This window comes from Saccostrea cucullata, unplaced genomic scaffold (assembly GCF_032062105.1).
Source record: "Saccostrea cucullata isolate Sc308-1 unplaced genomic scaffold, CSIRO_AGI_Scuc_v1 ctg3163, whole genome shotgun sequence".
Classification (NCBI taxonomy): Eukaryota; Metazoa; Mollusca; class Bivalvia; order Ostreida; family Ostreidae; genus Saccostrea; species Saccostrea cuccullata.
The window spans coordinates 107,747-125,547 of record NW_026919264.1 but is presented as its reverse complement, the minus strand read 5'-3'; the positions used below and the strand labels follow the sequence as shown (position 1 = coordinate 125,547).

At 35.2% G+C, this 17,801-nt stretch overlaps 1 protein-coding gene across 1 annotated transcript in view; it reads left to right on the top strand.

Moving 5' to 3' along the window:
* LOC134283442 (mitochondrial genome maintenance exonuclease 1-like) overlaps positions 1-17,801 on the top strand; it is a 125,017-nt gene that overhangs the window by 24,052 nt on the left and 83,164 nt on the right. The window contains exon 2 of the mRNA XM_062765893.1: positions 5,898-6,105. Coding sequence (XP_062621877.1) covers positions 5,898-6,105 — 208 coding nt within the window. The remainder of the gene's footprint in view (positions 1-5,897; positions 6,106-17,801) is intronic.

Genomic DNA, 17,801 nt, shown 5'->3' with positions numbered 1-17,801 from the left:
TCTTTTACTTATAAGTCGTTAATTCTGGATTTTTAGTATTAGTCCAGTATTAGCCACTTATGCTTTATGCAAGTATGGTCATTTATAAGTGACTATAAGTGATTTATAAGTCAAGCATTACCCCTGCGAGATGATCATGAATAATTCATGATTTTCCTTGAATTTTTCATGAATTTATTCATGAAATGTTCATGAAGATCCAATGAACTTATTATTGGACATTTTCAAATCTCATGAAAGAAAATTGATGAATATTCATGAATATTTTTTTTTCATGAATAATTCATGAAGAGTCATATTCATGAAGATTCATCATTTCAAGAATGTCCAATAATAAGTTCATTGGATCTTCATGATCTGTTCATGAATAGTTTGATGAATTTATTCAGGAATGTTCATGAATGAATAAAATTCATGAACCATTAGCATTCACGAATATTCTAGCTTGCTTATTTGTAACAAAAAATGCAATATTATTATTCATGTTTATTCATGAAAATGCATGAAGTCATGCTAAAATCAGTAACAGTAGATGTTTTATAATACAGCATCTTGAAAGATTTCACAGAATTTTTGTTTGTTTTCTAACCATGGCAATCTTTGTTAAAATAGACAAATCTGATATATTAAACCATAGTAATTAACTAATGTAGTTCATTCCTGGTAAAAGTATGAAAAATTTCAAATCAAACGCAACTCTTTGCAGAATGTTTAACCTTACTTGGTCAAAAGGAGACGGGGGTTCTTCCTCAGCATACCGGGGTATTTCAAAGTGTGTTTTAATGCCAGAAATGGAACAGTTTTTAATTCCAGTCTAGAAGAAAAGTTTGTTCAGCACCAGGGCAACAGCTTTAAGGGCTTTCAAGCATTTCGAGCAGAGATGGTCAATTCAAAAATCCTTATTGTCTCTCCATGTGGAATTTCCAGAATTTCATCATTTAGGTCCTTTGATTGAATATCATTCATATTTCCGTTTCTTTCTTTCTTTCTTTTTTCAAGAGTTCAGATTTTTTTTGCAGCCAGAGTTTCTTGTCTTCTGCTCATCAACATTTGTGAACTGCTTCTCTTTTCCCTTCAAGAAGAAAGATTTGCTGAAAATACCCATGATTGTAAAACTTGACTTTTTTTTTTTTTTTTTTTTGCATTCTAGTTTCATTTAATTTTTCATCAGAGGCACTTCCAAATTAAAGGATTCTGAGTGGAATTTAAGCCTATTTTCCTGGGCCGCCATTTTGAAGATCAATCAGGCCTATGAATGTTTTGAGTCTCAGTCTATAATAAATGTGGTTGGATCCCAACTCAAAGCAAAGATTGACAAAACTTTCATTAAAAAAAGACATAATTTATTTTACAAGTAGACAGTAACATTTACAGACAGATTTCTGACTCAGTGATTGCCTCCATATTTTGTAACTCACCAGTTATGAAGTAGATTGATCCTCTGAATTATTCTTCCTTCATATTCTGCTATTTTCTTGAAAAGTTGACAAAGATCAGTGACTATGCAAATTATAGATCACAAATCCGGATCCTCCCACTCTACAAATTCACACTTCCAATGTTTCGCGCGTTTCAAGTTTGCGCCTTTTCAAAAATGTAAGGTAGAGCTAAGAAATACTTTAGTTTCAAATTTCCAAGATTTCTGTTAATTAAGGAATGAATTTAATAGCTACCCATTTTATACGGTATAAACTGGGTTGTGGCAGTTTACGCTTTATAAACCGCGAAGCGGTTTACAAAAAAGCGTAAACTGTTCCAACCCAGTTTATACTGTATAAAATGGGTAGCTATTAAATTCATTGCTTATGATTTAATTTTCATTCATTTGATGTAAGAAAAAAAGATGATTGTTCTAACAAAATGACTTCAGTTTGTACAATATTTGAATGTAACGTCAAGCGAATTGATACGTTTTTGACGCAAGTCATTGTGACGTAGGCAACCCATTTTATACGATATAAAGTAAATTTTTTATCCAATCAAATACAGCGTTACAACCAGAATTATATTATAAAAAAAATAATAAACACTATTTGAATAATTTTTCACTGAAAATACATTTTTTTATATCAAAGTAAGTTTTATCAATGAAGAATTCGAATTTTTTATGTCATCAATTATACAGTTTCGTATTTTCATAGCAAGTATGGCGGCCCCCCATTAACGGAGGACATATGACATGATAATAACAATCTCTTGCCCTCAGACTGAGTATTCTGAGCTGTGAAGATGCACAGGAGAATTAAGACTACAAAATATGAATGTGGATTATGTCATAGATACTTTACAACCATGCAGTCTGTGCTCTATCATTTACACACGATGCAAGGAAAACTGAAATTTTAACTGCACCGAAATTAATATGTATAGCGTTTCAATCCAGGAATAATACGGTACAGTACAGACAAGAGATATAATTTTTTAGTTGTTAATAAATATATAAAACGTTTTTACGAAGATCACGAAGTTTTTATTTTCTAGAATGTTTCGTTTTCTAACAACTTGTTTAAAGTTTGACATTAGAGAAGATTAATTCAGTCGAACACAGTTGTGTTGTGAAAAACGAGATAATTTAAAGCACAGTATGATCAATGTAACTGTTTAATTTAAATTAGGAAGAAACATAAGTAATCGATTTGAAAAAAAATGCTGTCAGTGATGATGCAGTGTTTGTTTAATTATAATCAAATAAAAATACAAAATGTTTAGAGATTTCATGATTTATTTTTTCAGATAGTTGTTGAAAGCATGTTATTAAATATAAATTATACCAGGGGCTCGTTCAACAATTGCATCTGCATGCAAAAGTTGTATTATGAGAGGAATGAGTGTTTTCTGTCAATCATTTTTGTCAATTATTTTAGTCTTCATGAAAATTCATGAACATTCATAATACCTTGAACTCTACATTTTTAGCTGTACTGGTCAGAGACCAGAAGAGCTATGCGATAGTAATGAATCCGTCGTCAGTCTGTCTGTCTGTCTAGCTGTCTCTCTATTCTTCCTACAGTTTTGGTCTGATTTCAATATAACTTGGCACACAAGTAGACTACACTAAGATACATATATCTTTTTATCAGTTTTGGATTTTAAGGAAGGCTGTTGCCATGGTTACTCAAAATAGAAATTTCTGTGAAAATCATTCAAAATGCTACTCCTCCTACAGTTTAGATCTGATTTCAATATAACCTGACACACAAGTAGACTATACTAAGATACATAATTCTATTTATCAGTTTTTGATTTCGATGAACGGTGTTGCCGCGGTTACTAAAAATAGAAATTTCTCTGAAAAACATTCAAAATGCTACTCCTCCTACAGTTTTGGTCTGATTTCAGTATAACCTGACACACAAATAGAGTATACTAAGATACATAATTCTGTATATCGTCTTTGATTTTGATGAACGGTGTTGCCGTGGTTACTTAAAATAGAAATTTCTGTAAAATACATTCAAAATGCTACTCCAAATACAGTTTGAGTCTGATTATAATATAATTTGGCATGCAAGTAGACTACACTGAGATACATAGTTATCAGTTTTGTGTTTTTGATTTTGATGATTGATGTTGCCATAGTAATTTAAATTGAAAATTCTGTTAAAATTTATTAAAAGCTACTACTACAGTTGTAGTCTTAATTATTGCTTTTGTGAAGTCCCAACTGCTACTTTTCTCTTCCTTTATCATAAGTGCAAACCAGTAGAGCTACAGTCTCGACAGAGACTTCTGGTTTCTGTCTTTAAAATGAAAATTACCAATATTCATTTAAATTCATCATTTGTTCATGAACTACATTTTATGAATATATTCATGAATAAAATTCATGAACCATTTTTATGAACCAGTCATGAACCATTCATGAACACATCATGAATGTTCATGAACAATTCATGAAAGTTCCTGAAATATGAATTTTACCTCGCAGGGGTCGATCCTGACTCAAATTTGACATCGGAAAGAAGAAATTCTGTTTTTCTCAATTTTTTTTTTTTTTTCTAAAAATTCAAAAACTAGAGCAGCAGGTTTGTAAACCTAAAAATAAAAAAATGCTGGCCTCAGGGAAAAAAATCACATTTTTTACTGAATCTTGGTTTTTCACTTGACAATCATCATTTATTTTCTATTACCCAAACCAGGGTTTTATATCCCATTTTGTCTAAATCTGACCAAAGGGAAAAGTTTATTCAAGTACTTTGAATTAGTACCAGTAATAGCTAGCGCAGCGAGGCGGTGCAAAGCGCCACTCGCATAGCGAGCTCAATACACTAACGTGTAGGAACAGAGGAAATTCGGGTTGAAATCTGCACATTGTTCCAAGAAATTTTTATGAGTCCATGTGAAAACATTGTTAATTCCCAATAATCCTTTGCAGTGCATAGCAACATGGTGGCTAAAACATAGCAATCTTACATAAAAAAAATTACAAACAACGATTTAATGCAATTTCCATGCCATAAAACTATCGTTTGCGTCCTAAGACAACAGGACTTTTTATCTGACGTCATACTTTCATCACTTCAATGTTTTGAGTATTCCGATTTTGTTGGAAACTTCCGAGAAGTTCGGAATCTCGATCCTGATGCTTAGGAAGTGATTCTTAGCTCACCTGAGCCAAAGGCTCGAGTGAGCTTTTCTGATCAAAATTTGTCCATTGTCTGTCGTTGTCATTGGTGTTGTCGTCGTTGTTGTCGTCATCGTCATCGTAAACTTTTCACATTTTCATCTTCTTCTCAAGAACCACTGGGCCAATTTCAACCAAACTTGCCACAAAGTATCCTTAGGTGAAGGGGATTCAAGTTAGTTCAAATGAAGGGCCATGCCCTCTTCAAAGGGGAGATAATTATGAATTAGTGAAAAAAATGACATTTTTAAAAAAAATCTTCTCAAGAACCACTGGGCCAGGAAAAATGAAACTCATGTGGAAGCATCCTCAGATAGTGTAGATTCAAGTTTGTTCAAATCATGACCCCAGGGGGTAGGGTGGGGCCACAATGTCCGATCAAAGTTTTACATAGGAATATATAGGAAAAATCTTTAAAAATCTTTTTCTCAAGAACCACTGGGCCAGGAAAGATGAAACTCATGTGGAAGCATCCTCAGATAGTGAAGATTCAAGTTTGTTCAAATCATGACCCTCGGGGGTAGGGTGGGGCCACAATGGCCTATCAAAGTTTTACATAGGAGTATATAAGGAAAATCTTAATCTTCTTCTCAATATCCACTGGGCCAGGAAAGATGAAACTCATGTGGAAGCATCCTCAGGGAGTGTAGATTCAATTTTGTTCAAATCTTGACCCCCGGGGGTAGGATGGGGCCACAATGACCGATCAAAGTTTTACAAAGGAATATATAGTAAAAATCTTTAAAAATCGTCTTCTCAGGTACTTCAAAGCAATAATTAGTGATAGTATAGGAAGAAAATGTTTTTAAAAAACCTTTTTATCAAGAACAGCAAAGTCATATGCTGTATTAATTAATATGAAGGCATTCTAAAGTAGCATTAAATTCAAGCCCCCCCCCCCCCCCTTCTTCAGTAAACTTTTCAGTTTTGATCTGATTTGTGTTTTTTCCTAGCCGATTTGCTCAGGTGAGCGATGTGGCCCCTGGGCCTCTTGTTTTTATTGTTTTGTTTTCTTTTTTTCTTTCTTTTTCTTGAATGATAGGCAGTACATGTGTAAGTTTTTGATAGTACATATCTGCGCTCGCCCCAACAGTCACACCATAAAACATATTATTAATTAACAGAAAGCACTGTTTCTTATTTGTAAAGGGAAAATTCATAATACATGTTTGCTTTGAAGACACAACATAAAAGATGCATTTGTTCAAAGGGATATTGTTTTAAAAGTCTATAGCCTATATTGTTTAAAACTTTTTAAATTCTTTTTAATCAGAGACTTTTGCAAAGGGCCATAAGCTTCATTATTCCATACAACAGAAGCTGATGGAAGAAGAAGTAGAAATAACTCCAAACATAGAGGGATATTGGAGGAGTCTACAGCTGGTCCTGCCTGCAATTGAACAAGTCTTTACCCAGGAGGATTATGTCAATCATCCACATTTACATTATAGAGGAATTTTTGATTGCATAGCTGTTTACAGGTATATGTACTGCAGGAATGATAAATTTTCAAGTTTTATTTTTAGCTCACCTGAGCCAAATTAAGTGACCTTTTCTAATCAAGATTTGTCTGTTGTCTGTCGTTGTTGTCTTTGTAAACATTTCACATTTTCATCTTCTTCTCAAGAACCACTGGGCCAATTTCAACCAAACTTGCTACAAAGTATCCTTGGGTAAAGAGGATTCAAGTTTGTACAAATGAAGGACCACGCTCTCTTCTAAGGGGAGATAATTATGAATTAGTGAAAAATTAATGGCATTCTTCTTAAGAACCAGTGGGCCAGGAAAAGTGAAACTCATGTGGAATCATCCTCAGGTAGTGTAGACTTAAATCTGTTCAAAGGGATAGGGTGGGTCCACAACAGCCGATTAAAGTTTTACATAGGAATACAAAGGAAAAATCTTTAAAAATCTTCTTCTCAAGAACCATTGAGTCAGGAAAGAACCATTGAGTCAGGAAAGATGAAACTCATGTGAAATCATCTTCAGGTAGTGTAGATTTAAGTTTGTTCAAATCATGACCCCGGGGGGTAGGGTGGGGCCACAATTGCTGATCTAAGTTTTACAAAGGAATATATAGGAAAAATCTTTTAAAAATCTTCTTCTAAGATCTTCTTCTAAGATCCATAGGGACAGGAAAGATGAAACTCATGTTGAATCATCCTCAGGTAGTGTAGATTCAAGTTTGTTCACATCATGACCCCAGGGGGTAGGGTGGGGCCACTATGGGGTATCAAGGTTTAACAAAGGATTACATACAGTACAGGGCATGAGTTTTCCCCATCGCACGGTGGAAAAAACACCGTGTGAAATGCTTTGTGTTACACCATGCGCATGGTGTAGCACGGTATATGTGGATTTGAAATACAGGTGACTCTCAATGGCTCAAACTCCGATCTCTCGAAGTTCTCTGTCTCTCGAAGTGAACCTCTAGTCCCATTTTTTTCCTCTATATATCTAAGCAAATTTACTCCCAATCTCTTGAACTTCTGTCTCTCGAAGTTCTCTATCTCTCGAACCAAGTCCTGGGTCCCGTTACACAGATTTCATTGTTTTTTACCCTCTATCTCTCGAAGTTAAGATTGCGCGTGCATACACGCCAATCAAGCGTGAAATTAATATAGCTTGTACTTACCTGGATAACAGTGAATGCCTGGGGGTGGCATGGTGGTGTTAATTGGGTGTTTACATAGATGGCACTACATTAGAGGGTCGTCCGTGTGTAGGTATAATTAATTGGTTATAATTGATAAGCTATAAATGAATTGCTTCACAACTTATTTTGACTTGAAACCAGGACGATAATTTTTAGAAAATAATTTGAAAATGTACGTGTCAATAAATTCCCAAGGTTTACAAACTGTTATTACAGTCTACATAATCCCAGTATGTCAAACGTTGAATGGAAAATCCTTTCTCAAGGATTGAATACTGATTGCGAGAAATCTGGTGAACACTGGTGAAGGACCCGATCCAGCCGCGGAATAGCTAAACCGACAATTGCTATTTAGGTTTCATGTAATCATGAAATAAGAACAAATAAATACTGAACCTTTAGGAAATCGTTTTATTTATTCAAAATACGATTATTGTTGTTGATTTCAAGTAAATTACCTGTAAAATACGATTGAAAATGTGCAATGACTTTATTTACTTATACTTCCGATATTTATAATAGTAGAACATTGACGATTGGAACTGAAAATTCCAGATTTTATTTACTTCCTATCTCTCGAACCCCCCGATCTCTCGAACTTTTCTTGTGGTCCCTTGAACTTCGAGAGATCGAGAGTCACCTGTATACAGGTAGGCACAACGTGCCTCACGGTGTCTAGAAAAATTTCAGTTAATGCACTCCATGTCGCACTGTGTTCAGTAAATTTCCCTCCGTGTCGCACTGCGTGTCCAGAAAATTCTCCTCCAAGCTGCACCATATAAATAGTATTAAATGCACAAAATCGTTTGTTTCTGATAAAAATTTAATAATCAATGACAATTTATAGCTTTGATTTATATATATAATACACGTAATCATTTGAATTCTTTGAATAGCACCATTATAATGATATTTAGATTAGATATCGGAAGCGTATTTCTTATAACAGTAAACATTATTTTCATAGACTAGTGTTTACTACTTTTATGTTTTTAAAATCCTTTCAGTGTAAGTATAATTATTTTAATAAGATTTTATTTATTTTAATAAGTTTTTCCTTTCTTGTAAAGTGTGTTAAAAGTAATACCAGAGAGTGAGAGAGAGAGAGAGAGAGAGAGAAAGAGAGAGAGAGAGAAAGAGAAAGAGAGAGATACAACCCCTTGTTACATGATTTGTATTTTTTTTTAGCTCACCTGAGCCAAAGGCTCAAGTGAGCTTTTCTGATCAAAATTTGTCCTTCGTCTGTCGTTGTTGTTGTTGTTGTCATTAACTTTTCATATTTTCATCTTCTTCTCAAGAACCACTGGGCCAATTTCAACCAAACTTGGCACAAAGTATCCTTGGGTGAAGGGGATTCAAGTTTGTTCAAATGAAGGGCCAAGCCCTCTTCAAAGGGGACATAATTATGAATTAGTGAAAAATTAAAGACATTTTTAAAAAATCTTCTTCTCAAGAACCACTGGGCCATGAAAGATAAAACTCCTATGGAATCATCCTCAAGTAGCGTAGATTCAAATTTGTTCAAATCATGACCCCCGGGGGTAGGGCGGGGCCACAATGGCCAACCAAAGTTTTACGTAGAAATGTATAGGAAAAGTCTTTAAAAATCTTCTTCTCAAGAATAACAAAGCCATGATTGGTCATATTATTTATATGGAAGCATCCTCAGGTAGTGTAGGTTCAAATTTGTTCAAATCATGACCCCCAGGGGTAGGGTGGGGCCACAATGGCTGATCAAAGTTTTACATAGAAATATATAGGAAAATTCTTTAAAAATCTTCTTCTCAAGAACCACTGTACCAGGAAAGATGAAACTTATATGGAAGCATCCACAGGTAGTGTAGATTCAAGTTTTGTTCAAATTTTGACCCCCGGGGGTAGGGCGGGGGCCTGGGGTAGTGTAGATTTTAAATTTTTCAAATCATGACCCACAGGGGAAGGGCGGGGCCACAATTGGGAATCAAATTTTTACTTAGAAATATATAGGAAAAATCTTTGAAAATTTTCTTCTCAAGAACCACTGGGCCAGAAAAGTTGAAACTTATGTGGCAGCATCCTGGGGTAGTGTAGATTCTAAATTGTTCAAATCATGACCCCCGGGGGTAGGGCGGGGCCACAATGGCCGACCAAAGTTTTACATAGAAATGTATAGCAAAAGTCTTTAAAAATCTTCTTCTCAAGAATAACAAAGCCATGATTGGTCATATTATTTATATGGAAGCATCCTCAGGTAGTGTAGGTTCAAATTTGTTCAAATCATGATCCCCAGGGGTAGGGTGGGGCCACAATGGCTGATCAAAGTTTTACATAGAAATATATAGGAAAATTCTTTAAAAATCTTCTTCTCAAGAACCACTGTACTAGGAAAGATGAAACTTATATGGAAGCATCCACAGGTAGTGTAGATTCAAGTTTGTTCAAATTTTGACCCCCGGGGGTAGGGCGGGGGCCTGGGGTAGTGTAGATTTCAAATTTTTCAAATCATGACCCACGGGGGAAGGGCGGGGCCACAATTGGGAATCAAATTTTTACTTAGAAATATATAGGAAAAATCTTCTTCTCAAGAACCACTGGGCCAGAAAAGCTGAAACTTATGTGGAAGCATCCTGGGGTAGTGTAGATTCTAAATTGTTCAAATCATGACCCCCGGGGGAAGGGCGGGGCCAGAATTGGGAATCAAAATTTACATAGAATATATAGGAAAAATCTTTGAAAATCTTCTTCTCAAGAACCACTGGGACAGAAAAGCTGAAACTTTTGTGGAAGCATTCTGGAGTAGTGTAGATTCTAAATTGTTCAAATCATGACCCCCCAGGGAAGGGCAGGGCAACAAGGGGGAATCAAAGTTTTTTATAGAAATATATAGGAAAAATCTTTGAAAATCTTCTTCTCAAGAACCACTGGGCCAGAAAAGCTGAAACTTATGTGGAAGCATCCTGGTATAGTGTAGATTCTGAATTGTTCAAATCATGATGCCGGGGGGAAGGGCGGGGCCACAATTTGGAATCAAATTTTTACTTAGAAATATATAGGAAAAATCTTTGAAAATCATCTCAAGAACCACTGGGCCAGAAAAGCTGAAACTTATGTGGAAGCATCCTGGGGTAGAGTAGATTTTAAATTGTTCAAATCATGACGCTGGGGGGAAGGGCAGGGCCACAATTGGGAATCAAAGTTTTACATAGATATATATAGGAAAAATCTTTGAAAATCTTCTTCTCATGAACCACTGTACCAGGAAAGATGAAACTTATATGGAAGCATCCACAGGTAGTGTAGATTCAAGTTTGTTCAAATCTTGTGGGGTAGTGTATTTTAAATTTTTCAAATCATGACCCACGGGGGAAGGGCGGGGCCACAATTGGGAATCAAGTTTTTACTTAGAAATATATAGGAAAAATCTTTGAAAATCTTCTTCTCAAGAACCACTGGGCCAGAAAAGCTGAAACTTATGGGAAGCCTGGGGTAGTGTAGATTTTAAATTTTTCAAATCATGACCCATGGGGGAAGGGCGGGGCCACAATGGAGAATCAAAGTTTTACATAGAAATATATTGGAAAAATCTTTGAAAATCTTCTTCTCAAGAACCACTGGGCCAGAAAAGCTGAAACTTATGTGGAAGCATCCTGGTATAATGTAGATTCTAAATTCTTCAAATCATGACCCCCCGGGGAAGGGTGGGGCAATAGTGGGGAATCAAAGTTTTACTTAGAAATATATAGGAAAAATCTTTGAAAATCTTCTTCTCAAGAACCACTGGGCCAGAAAAGCTGAAACTTATGTGGAAGCATTCTGGGGTAGTGTAGATTCTAAATTGTTCAAATCATGACCCCCGGGGGAAGGGCGGGGCCAGAATTGGGAATCAAAAATTTACATAGAAATATATAGGAAAAGTCTTTGAAAATCTTCTCAAGAACCACTGGGACAGAAAAGTTGAAACTTATGTGGAAGCATCCTGGGGTAGAGTAAATTTTAAATTGTTCAAATCATGATGCTGGGGGGAAGGGCGGGGCCACAATTGGGAATCAAAGTTTTACATAGAAATATATAGGAAAAATCTTTGAAAATCTTCTTCTCAAGAACCACTGGGCCAGAAAAGCTGAAACTTATGTGGAAGCATCCTGGGGTAGTGTAGATTCTAAATTGTTCAAATCATGACCCCCCGGGGAAGGGCAGGGCAACAATTGGGAATAAAAAATTTACATAGAAATATATAGGAAAAATCTTTGAAAATCTTCTTCTCAAGAACCACTGGGCCAGAAAAGCTGAAACTTATGTGGAAGCATCCTGGGGTAGAGTAGATTTTAAATTGTTCAAATCATGATGCGGGGGGGAAGGGCGGGGCCACAATTGGGAATCAAAGTTTTACATAGAAATATATAGGAAAAATCTTTGAAAATCTTCTTCTCAAGAACCACTGGGCCAGAAAAGCTGAAACTTATGAAAGCACTGGGCAAATCATGAAAAGCTTGGGAAAAAGTTTTACAGAAATTATGTCAATAGAAGCAACACCCTAATTTTAGGGGTGAAAATTATATACGGGATATAACTATGTACCAAAAAAGTAAGGACATTTTTTACTTTTCCAAATCAGTTATTTAACGGTTGAATGATTTTCATTCCATGACCGGAAGTTGATTTTTAGCTCCCTGAACAGAAATCAAAAAATTGCATTTTTAATAAAATTATTGACAATATTTTGGGTTTTCAAGGTTTTGTACCTGTTAATTATAAGTCTTGTAAGGATATGATGCCTGTATTTCCTCAAAGTAACTGAAAGCACACATTTTCATTGCTAATGTTGGAAATTTTCAAAATAAAGAAAAGAGCTTTGCAAATATACACTACATAACGACTTTTCGGGCTCATGTGTTTCAAAAGTATGAATGACAGTTCCTTGACCGGAAGTCCAAGGGTTACTACACTACGCCAAGTTAGAGAAAATTCGACCTCAGTACTGTGGATCACTTAATTTTCGCGACGCCTTATTTTCGCGAGATAGTCATTGACTCTTCAAAAGCAAGACATAATTTTCACGAATTGTTAATATTTCTCTGTATAATCTTAAGGAATACTATTATACGCGAGGATGAAATTTTCGCGTGCTCACTCTCTCGCGTAATTGCGTGAAAATAAAGTTCTCGCGAATAAAAAGTGATTTACAGTATCTGAAAAACAGGCATTTAAAAACGGAAAAATTTACATATAAATATATAGGAAAAATCTTTGAAAATCTTCTTTAATTGAATGGTCTGTTTTAAAAGTTATGTGTTACTTTCTAAGATCTAAAGATAACATTTGAAGTTCAAATGAAGTATCATTGTTTTGTAAATTTACTTTTTACATTTATGTATTCATTCTTATTCTTATCTGTAAACCTTATAAAGTAACACATAACTCTAAAACATCCCCCTTCCGTTCAATTAAAACGTGCTAGTCCGCCATGTACACTATAATTGTTCAAATCATGATCTGTCTTAATCTGAGCGAAATAAATATTCTTGTCCTTTTTTAAATGTCTGTTTTTCAGATACTGAGGTCGAATTTTCTTTAACTTGGCGTAGTGTAGTAACCCTTGGAAATTCTTATGCATTTGAAATATATAGGAAAAATCTTATGTAGTGTATATTTGCATCTGTAGCTCTCCCTTTTCTTTATTTTGAAAATTTCCAACATTAGCAATGAAAATGCTGCTTTCTTATGTGGAAGCATCCATGGGAGTAGAGTATTTTTTCCGATTTTAAATTATAATTAACAGGTACAAAACCTTGAAAACCCAAAATATTGTCAATAATTTTATTAAAAATGCAATTTTTTGATTTCTGTTCAAGGAGCTAAAAATCAACTTCCGGTCATGGAATGAAAATCATTCAACCGTTAAATAACTGATTTGGCAAAGTAAAAGATATCCTAACTTTTTTTGTACATAGTTATATCCCGTATATAATTTTCACCCCTAAAATTAGGGTGTTGCGTTTCAGAAATATATAGGAAAAATCTTTGAAAATCTTCTTCTCAAGAACCACTGGGCCAGAAAAGCTGAAACTTATGTGGAAGCCTCCTGAGGTAGTGTAGATTCTTAATTGTTCAAATCATGACCCCCTGTGGAAGGGCAGGGCAACAAGGGGGAATCAAAGTTTTACATAGAAATGTATAGGAAAAATCTTTGAAAATCTTCTTCTCAAGAACCACTGGGCCAGAAAAGCTTAAACTTATGTGGAAGCATCCTGGTATAGTGTTGATTCTAAATTGTTCAAATCATGACCCCCGGGGAAAGGGCGGGGCCACAATTGGGAATCAAAGTTTTACATAAAAATTCTTCTCAAGAACCACTGGGCCAGAAAAGCTGAAACTTATGTGCACATGGAAGGATCCTGGGGTAGTGTAGATTTCAAAATGTCTAAATTATGATCATTGGGGTAGGGTTGGGATGCATTATGTATTACAAGGGGGAAATCTGGTAAAGAACAGAATGGTCAAAGCTTCTCAGGTGAGCGATGTGGCCCATGGGCCTCTTGTTTTTAGTTCTACTGGTCAGAGACAAGAAGAGCTTATGCGACAGTAGCTTATGCGTCCGGAGTCCGTCCATCTGTCTGTCTAGCTGTCTGTCCGCCTGTCTGTCTGTAAACAATTTTTCAAAATGCTACTCCTCCTCCAGTTTTGGTCTGATTTCAATATAACTTGGCACACAAGTAGACTTAACTAAGATACATAATTCTCTGTATCAGTTTTTGATTTCAATGAACGGTGTTGCCGTGGTTACTAGAAATAGAAATTTCTGTGAAATTCTTTAAAATGCTATTCCTCCTCCAGTCTTGGTCTGATTTCAATATAACTTGGCACACAAATAGACTACACTAAGATACATAATTCTATATTTCAGTTTTTGATTTCGATGAACGGTGTTGCCGTGGTTACTAAAAATAGAAATTTCTTTGAAATTCTTTCAAAATGCTACTCCTCCTACAGTTTTGGTCTGATTTCAGTATAACTTGGCACACAAGTAGACTACACTAAGATATATAATTCTATGTATCGGTTTTTGATTTCAATGAATGGTGTTGCCGTGGTTACTAAAAATAGAAATTTCTGTGAAATTCTTTCAAAATGCTACCCCTCCTACAGTTTTGGTCTGATTTCAATATAACTTGGCACACAAGTAACTCTTAGATACATAATTCTGTGTATCGGTTTTTGATTTCGATGAACGGTGTTGCCGTGGTTACTAAAATTAGAAATTTCTGTGAAATTCTTTCAAAATGCTACTCCTCCTCCTGTTTTGGTCTGATTTCAATATAACTTTTCACACAAGTAGACTACACTAAGATACATAATTCTGTGTTTTGGTGTTTTGATTTCAATGAACATTCTTTCCGTGGTTGCTAAAAAATTTCTGTAAAATTCTTTCAAAATGCTACTCCTCCTCCAGTTTTGGTCTAATTTCAATATAACTTGGCACACAAGTAGACTACACTAAGATACATAATTCTGTTTATCAGTTTTGGATTTAACGGTGTTGCTGTGGTTACTAAAACTAGAAATTTCTGTGAAATTCTTTCAAAATACTACGCCTCCTCCAGTTTTGGTCTGATTTCAGTATTACTTGGCACACAAGTTGAATACATTAAGATACACAATTCTGTATATCGGTTTTTGACTTTGATGAACATTATTGTCTTTTTACTAAAAATAGAAATTTCTTAGAAATTCTTTCAAAATGCTACTCCAAATACAGTTTTTATCTGATTATATCATAATGTGGCATGCAAGTAGACTACACTAAGAACATCTGTGCGGTGTGCATAAACTTTAGAATATGGGCCATAACTCAAGAACCCCTTGGCCAATCAGTGCAAAATTTGTCACAGGGTATCCTTGGCCCAAGGGCTACCATTTGTACTAAAATAAGGATAAGGACCCTTAAACAAGGGGAGATAATCAGGAAAACAAAACCAAAAGTACTGGTTTCTAAAAAATCTTCTCCTCCAGAACCACCAGGCAGATTTTCACCAAACTTACATACAAGGATCAGGATATGTCGAAGATTAAAATTTGCACGGGGAATTACCCTGGGGAAAAGGGCGTGGTCTGAAGGTCACTTCAAAGTTGACCTAAATTAACAATTAATAAAAACGTATATATTTTCCTTTCTATAAGGACTAGGATCATCAAATCTTGTAAGTTGATGAATCTAAGGACCTTACATCATGTTAACTCAAAATTAGGTCACAGTGACCTACTTTAAAAAATTTTCGGGCATTTGTCTTCAAATTGATTTCAAGGCATATTTTGGACACTTTAAGGCCTATGATCATCAAACTTTGTCAGTTGAGGCATCTTGAACAAGGTCAACTTAAAAGTAGGTCACTGTGACTTACTTTTTGAATTTTATGACTTATCCTTTTGAAAACATTTAATCCCATTATTTCAGACACTGGGAGGTTTAGAATCATCAAATCTTGTAAGTTGATGCATCTTAGGACTTTAAAATATATTTATGATTCTTGATTTTTGCTGGCATTTGTGCTAAGAATCATCAAACTTTGTCAGTTGAGGCATCTTGGGTTTTTGGAGAATGTCGACCAAAAAGTAGGTCACTGTGACCTACTTTTGAATATCTCAGGTACTTATTAGCTTAGAATCATCAAATTTTGTCAGTTTAGGCACCTTGGGTTTTTGGAGAACGTCGACCAAAAAGTAGGTCACTGTGACCTACTTTTGACATTTTATGGCTATATTTATTTATATCTGGTACTTATTGGCTCGGAATCATCAAACTTTGTCAGTTGAGGCATCACAGGGTTTCATAGAATGTCGACCAAGAAGTAGGCCACGGTGACTTACTTTTGAATATCTCAGGTACTTATTGGCGTAAAATCATCAAACTGTCAGGTTAGGCATCTTGGGTTTTTTGAGAACATCGATCAAAAAGTAGGTCACCGTGACCTACTTTTGACATTTAATGGCTATATTTAATTATCTCTGGTACTTATTCGCTTAGAATCATCAAACTTTGTCAGATGATGCATCTTGGGTTTTTGGAGAAGGTCGACCAAAAAGTAGGTCATGGTGACCTACTTTTGAATATCTCAGGTACTTATTTACTTAGAATCATCAGTCTTTGTCAATTAATGTATCTTGAGTCCTCAGAAATTTTCAGTCAAAAGGTAGGTCACTGTGACCAACTTATGGTATTTTATAATTATAATATCTTCAGTCTTAACTGGCTAAATATTATCAAACTTTGTCAGTTGATGCATTTTGGGTCTTATGATACTAATAGAGTTGGAGGCTTCTAATAGAAGTGATAGATTGTACAATTTGTCAGAAGAGCGATTCAAGGCCCTTGGGCCTCTTGTTTGAAAGATGGTTTGTGGTTTCATGTAGATGTGCAGTAAGGTATCGGAATTTTGATTTTGCCCTGGGGGGTCAAATGGGGGTAGAAAAATGATGTTTTTTTTATGTAAAAAGCACCGTTTTCCCTGAACTCCTCTTACATTTCACTAAGTAGCCTAATCATCTTTTAAGAGATGTCTGGTGGTGTCATGTAGATGTGCAGTAAGGTTTCGGAATTTTGATTTTGCCCTGGGGGGTCAAATGGAGGTCGAAGAATGATGTTTTTTATGCAAAAAGCCCAGTCTTCCCTGAACTCCATCTATATTTTACTCAGCAGCCTAATCATCTTTTAAGAGATGGTTGGTGGTGTCATGTAGATGTGCAGTAAGGTTTCGGAATTTTCATTTTGCCGGGGGGGGGGGGGGGGGGTGTCAAATCGGGGTAGAATTTTTTTTTTTTTTTTTTACATATATTTGATATGTTTAATCACCCTGCTTTCAAGAACTTCCCTATTATCTTATGCTGCAATAGCTTTAAACCATGATCATTTAGAAAATGATTGGTTTGTGTTGCGTATGTGTAAAATGGTTTCAAAATTTGAATTTTCATGCAGATTGCAAAAAGGGGCAGGAAAAATATGGCCCCTCCCTAACCCTGGGGGTCATGATTTGTACAAACTTGAATCTACACCTCTTGAGAATATTTCCATATTAATCATGCTCTTCGTGTTCTTGAAAAGAAGAATTTTGAAGATGTGTTTCCTTTTATTCCTAAATAAAACTTTGATCCCTAATTGTGGCCTGACCCTAGCCTTTGAAGTGATGATTTGAAAAACTAGAAATATGTCTATAGGACATGAATGTCCCGCCAGATGTGTATTACTAATGGTACATGAAAATTTGTATTAGTGTATAAAGTTTGATGAAAATATCTTAAACAGTTTTTTCAGAATTGAAACTAAAATATAAATAGATTGGATATAGATAATAAATTCTCATCAAATTATGTATAAGTGCATGCTAAACAGAAAAATGTCTTAAATTATTTCTTTAAAACTAAGCAAAATACAAATTAAAGAGGAGGGAGATCAAGGTCACAGGAATGTGCAAGATGAAGTTTTTGATGCAGCTGAATAGCTCTCACTAATACATATCAGCATATTATGTTTGATAAAAATATCTTGAA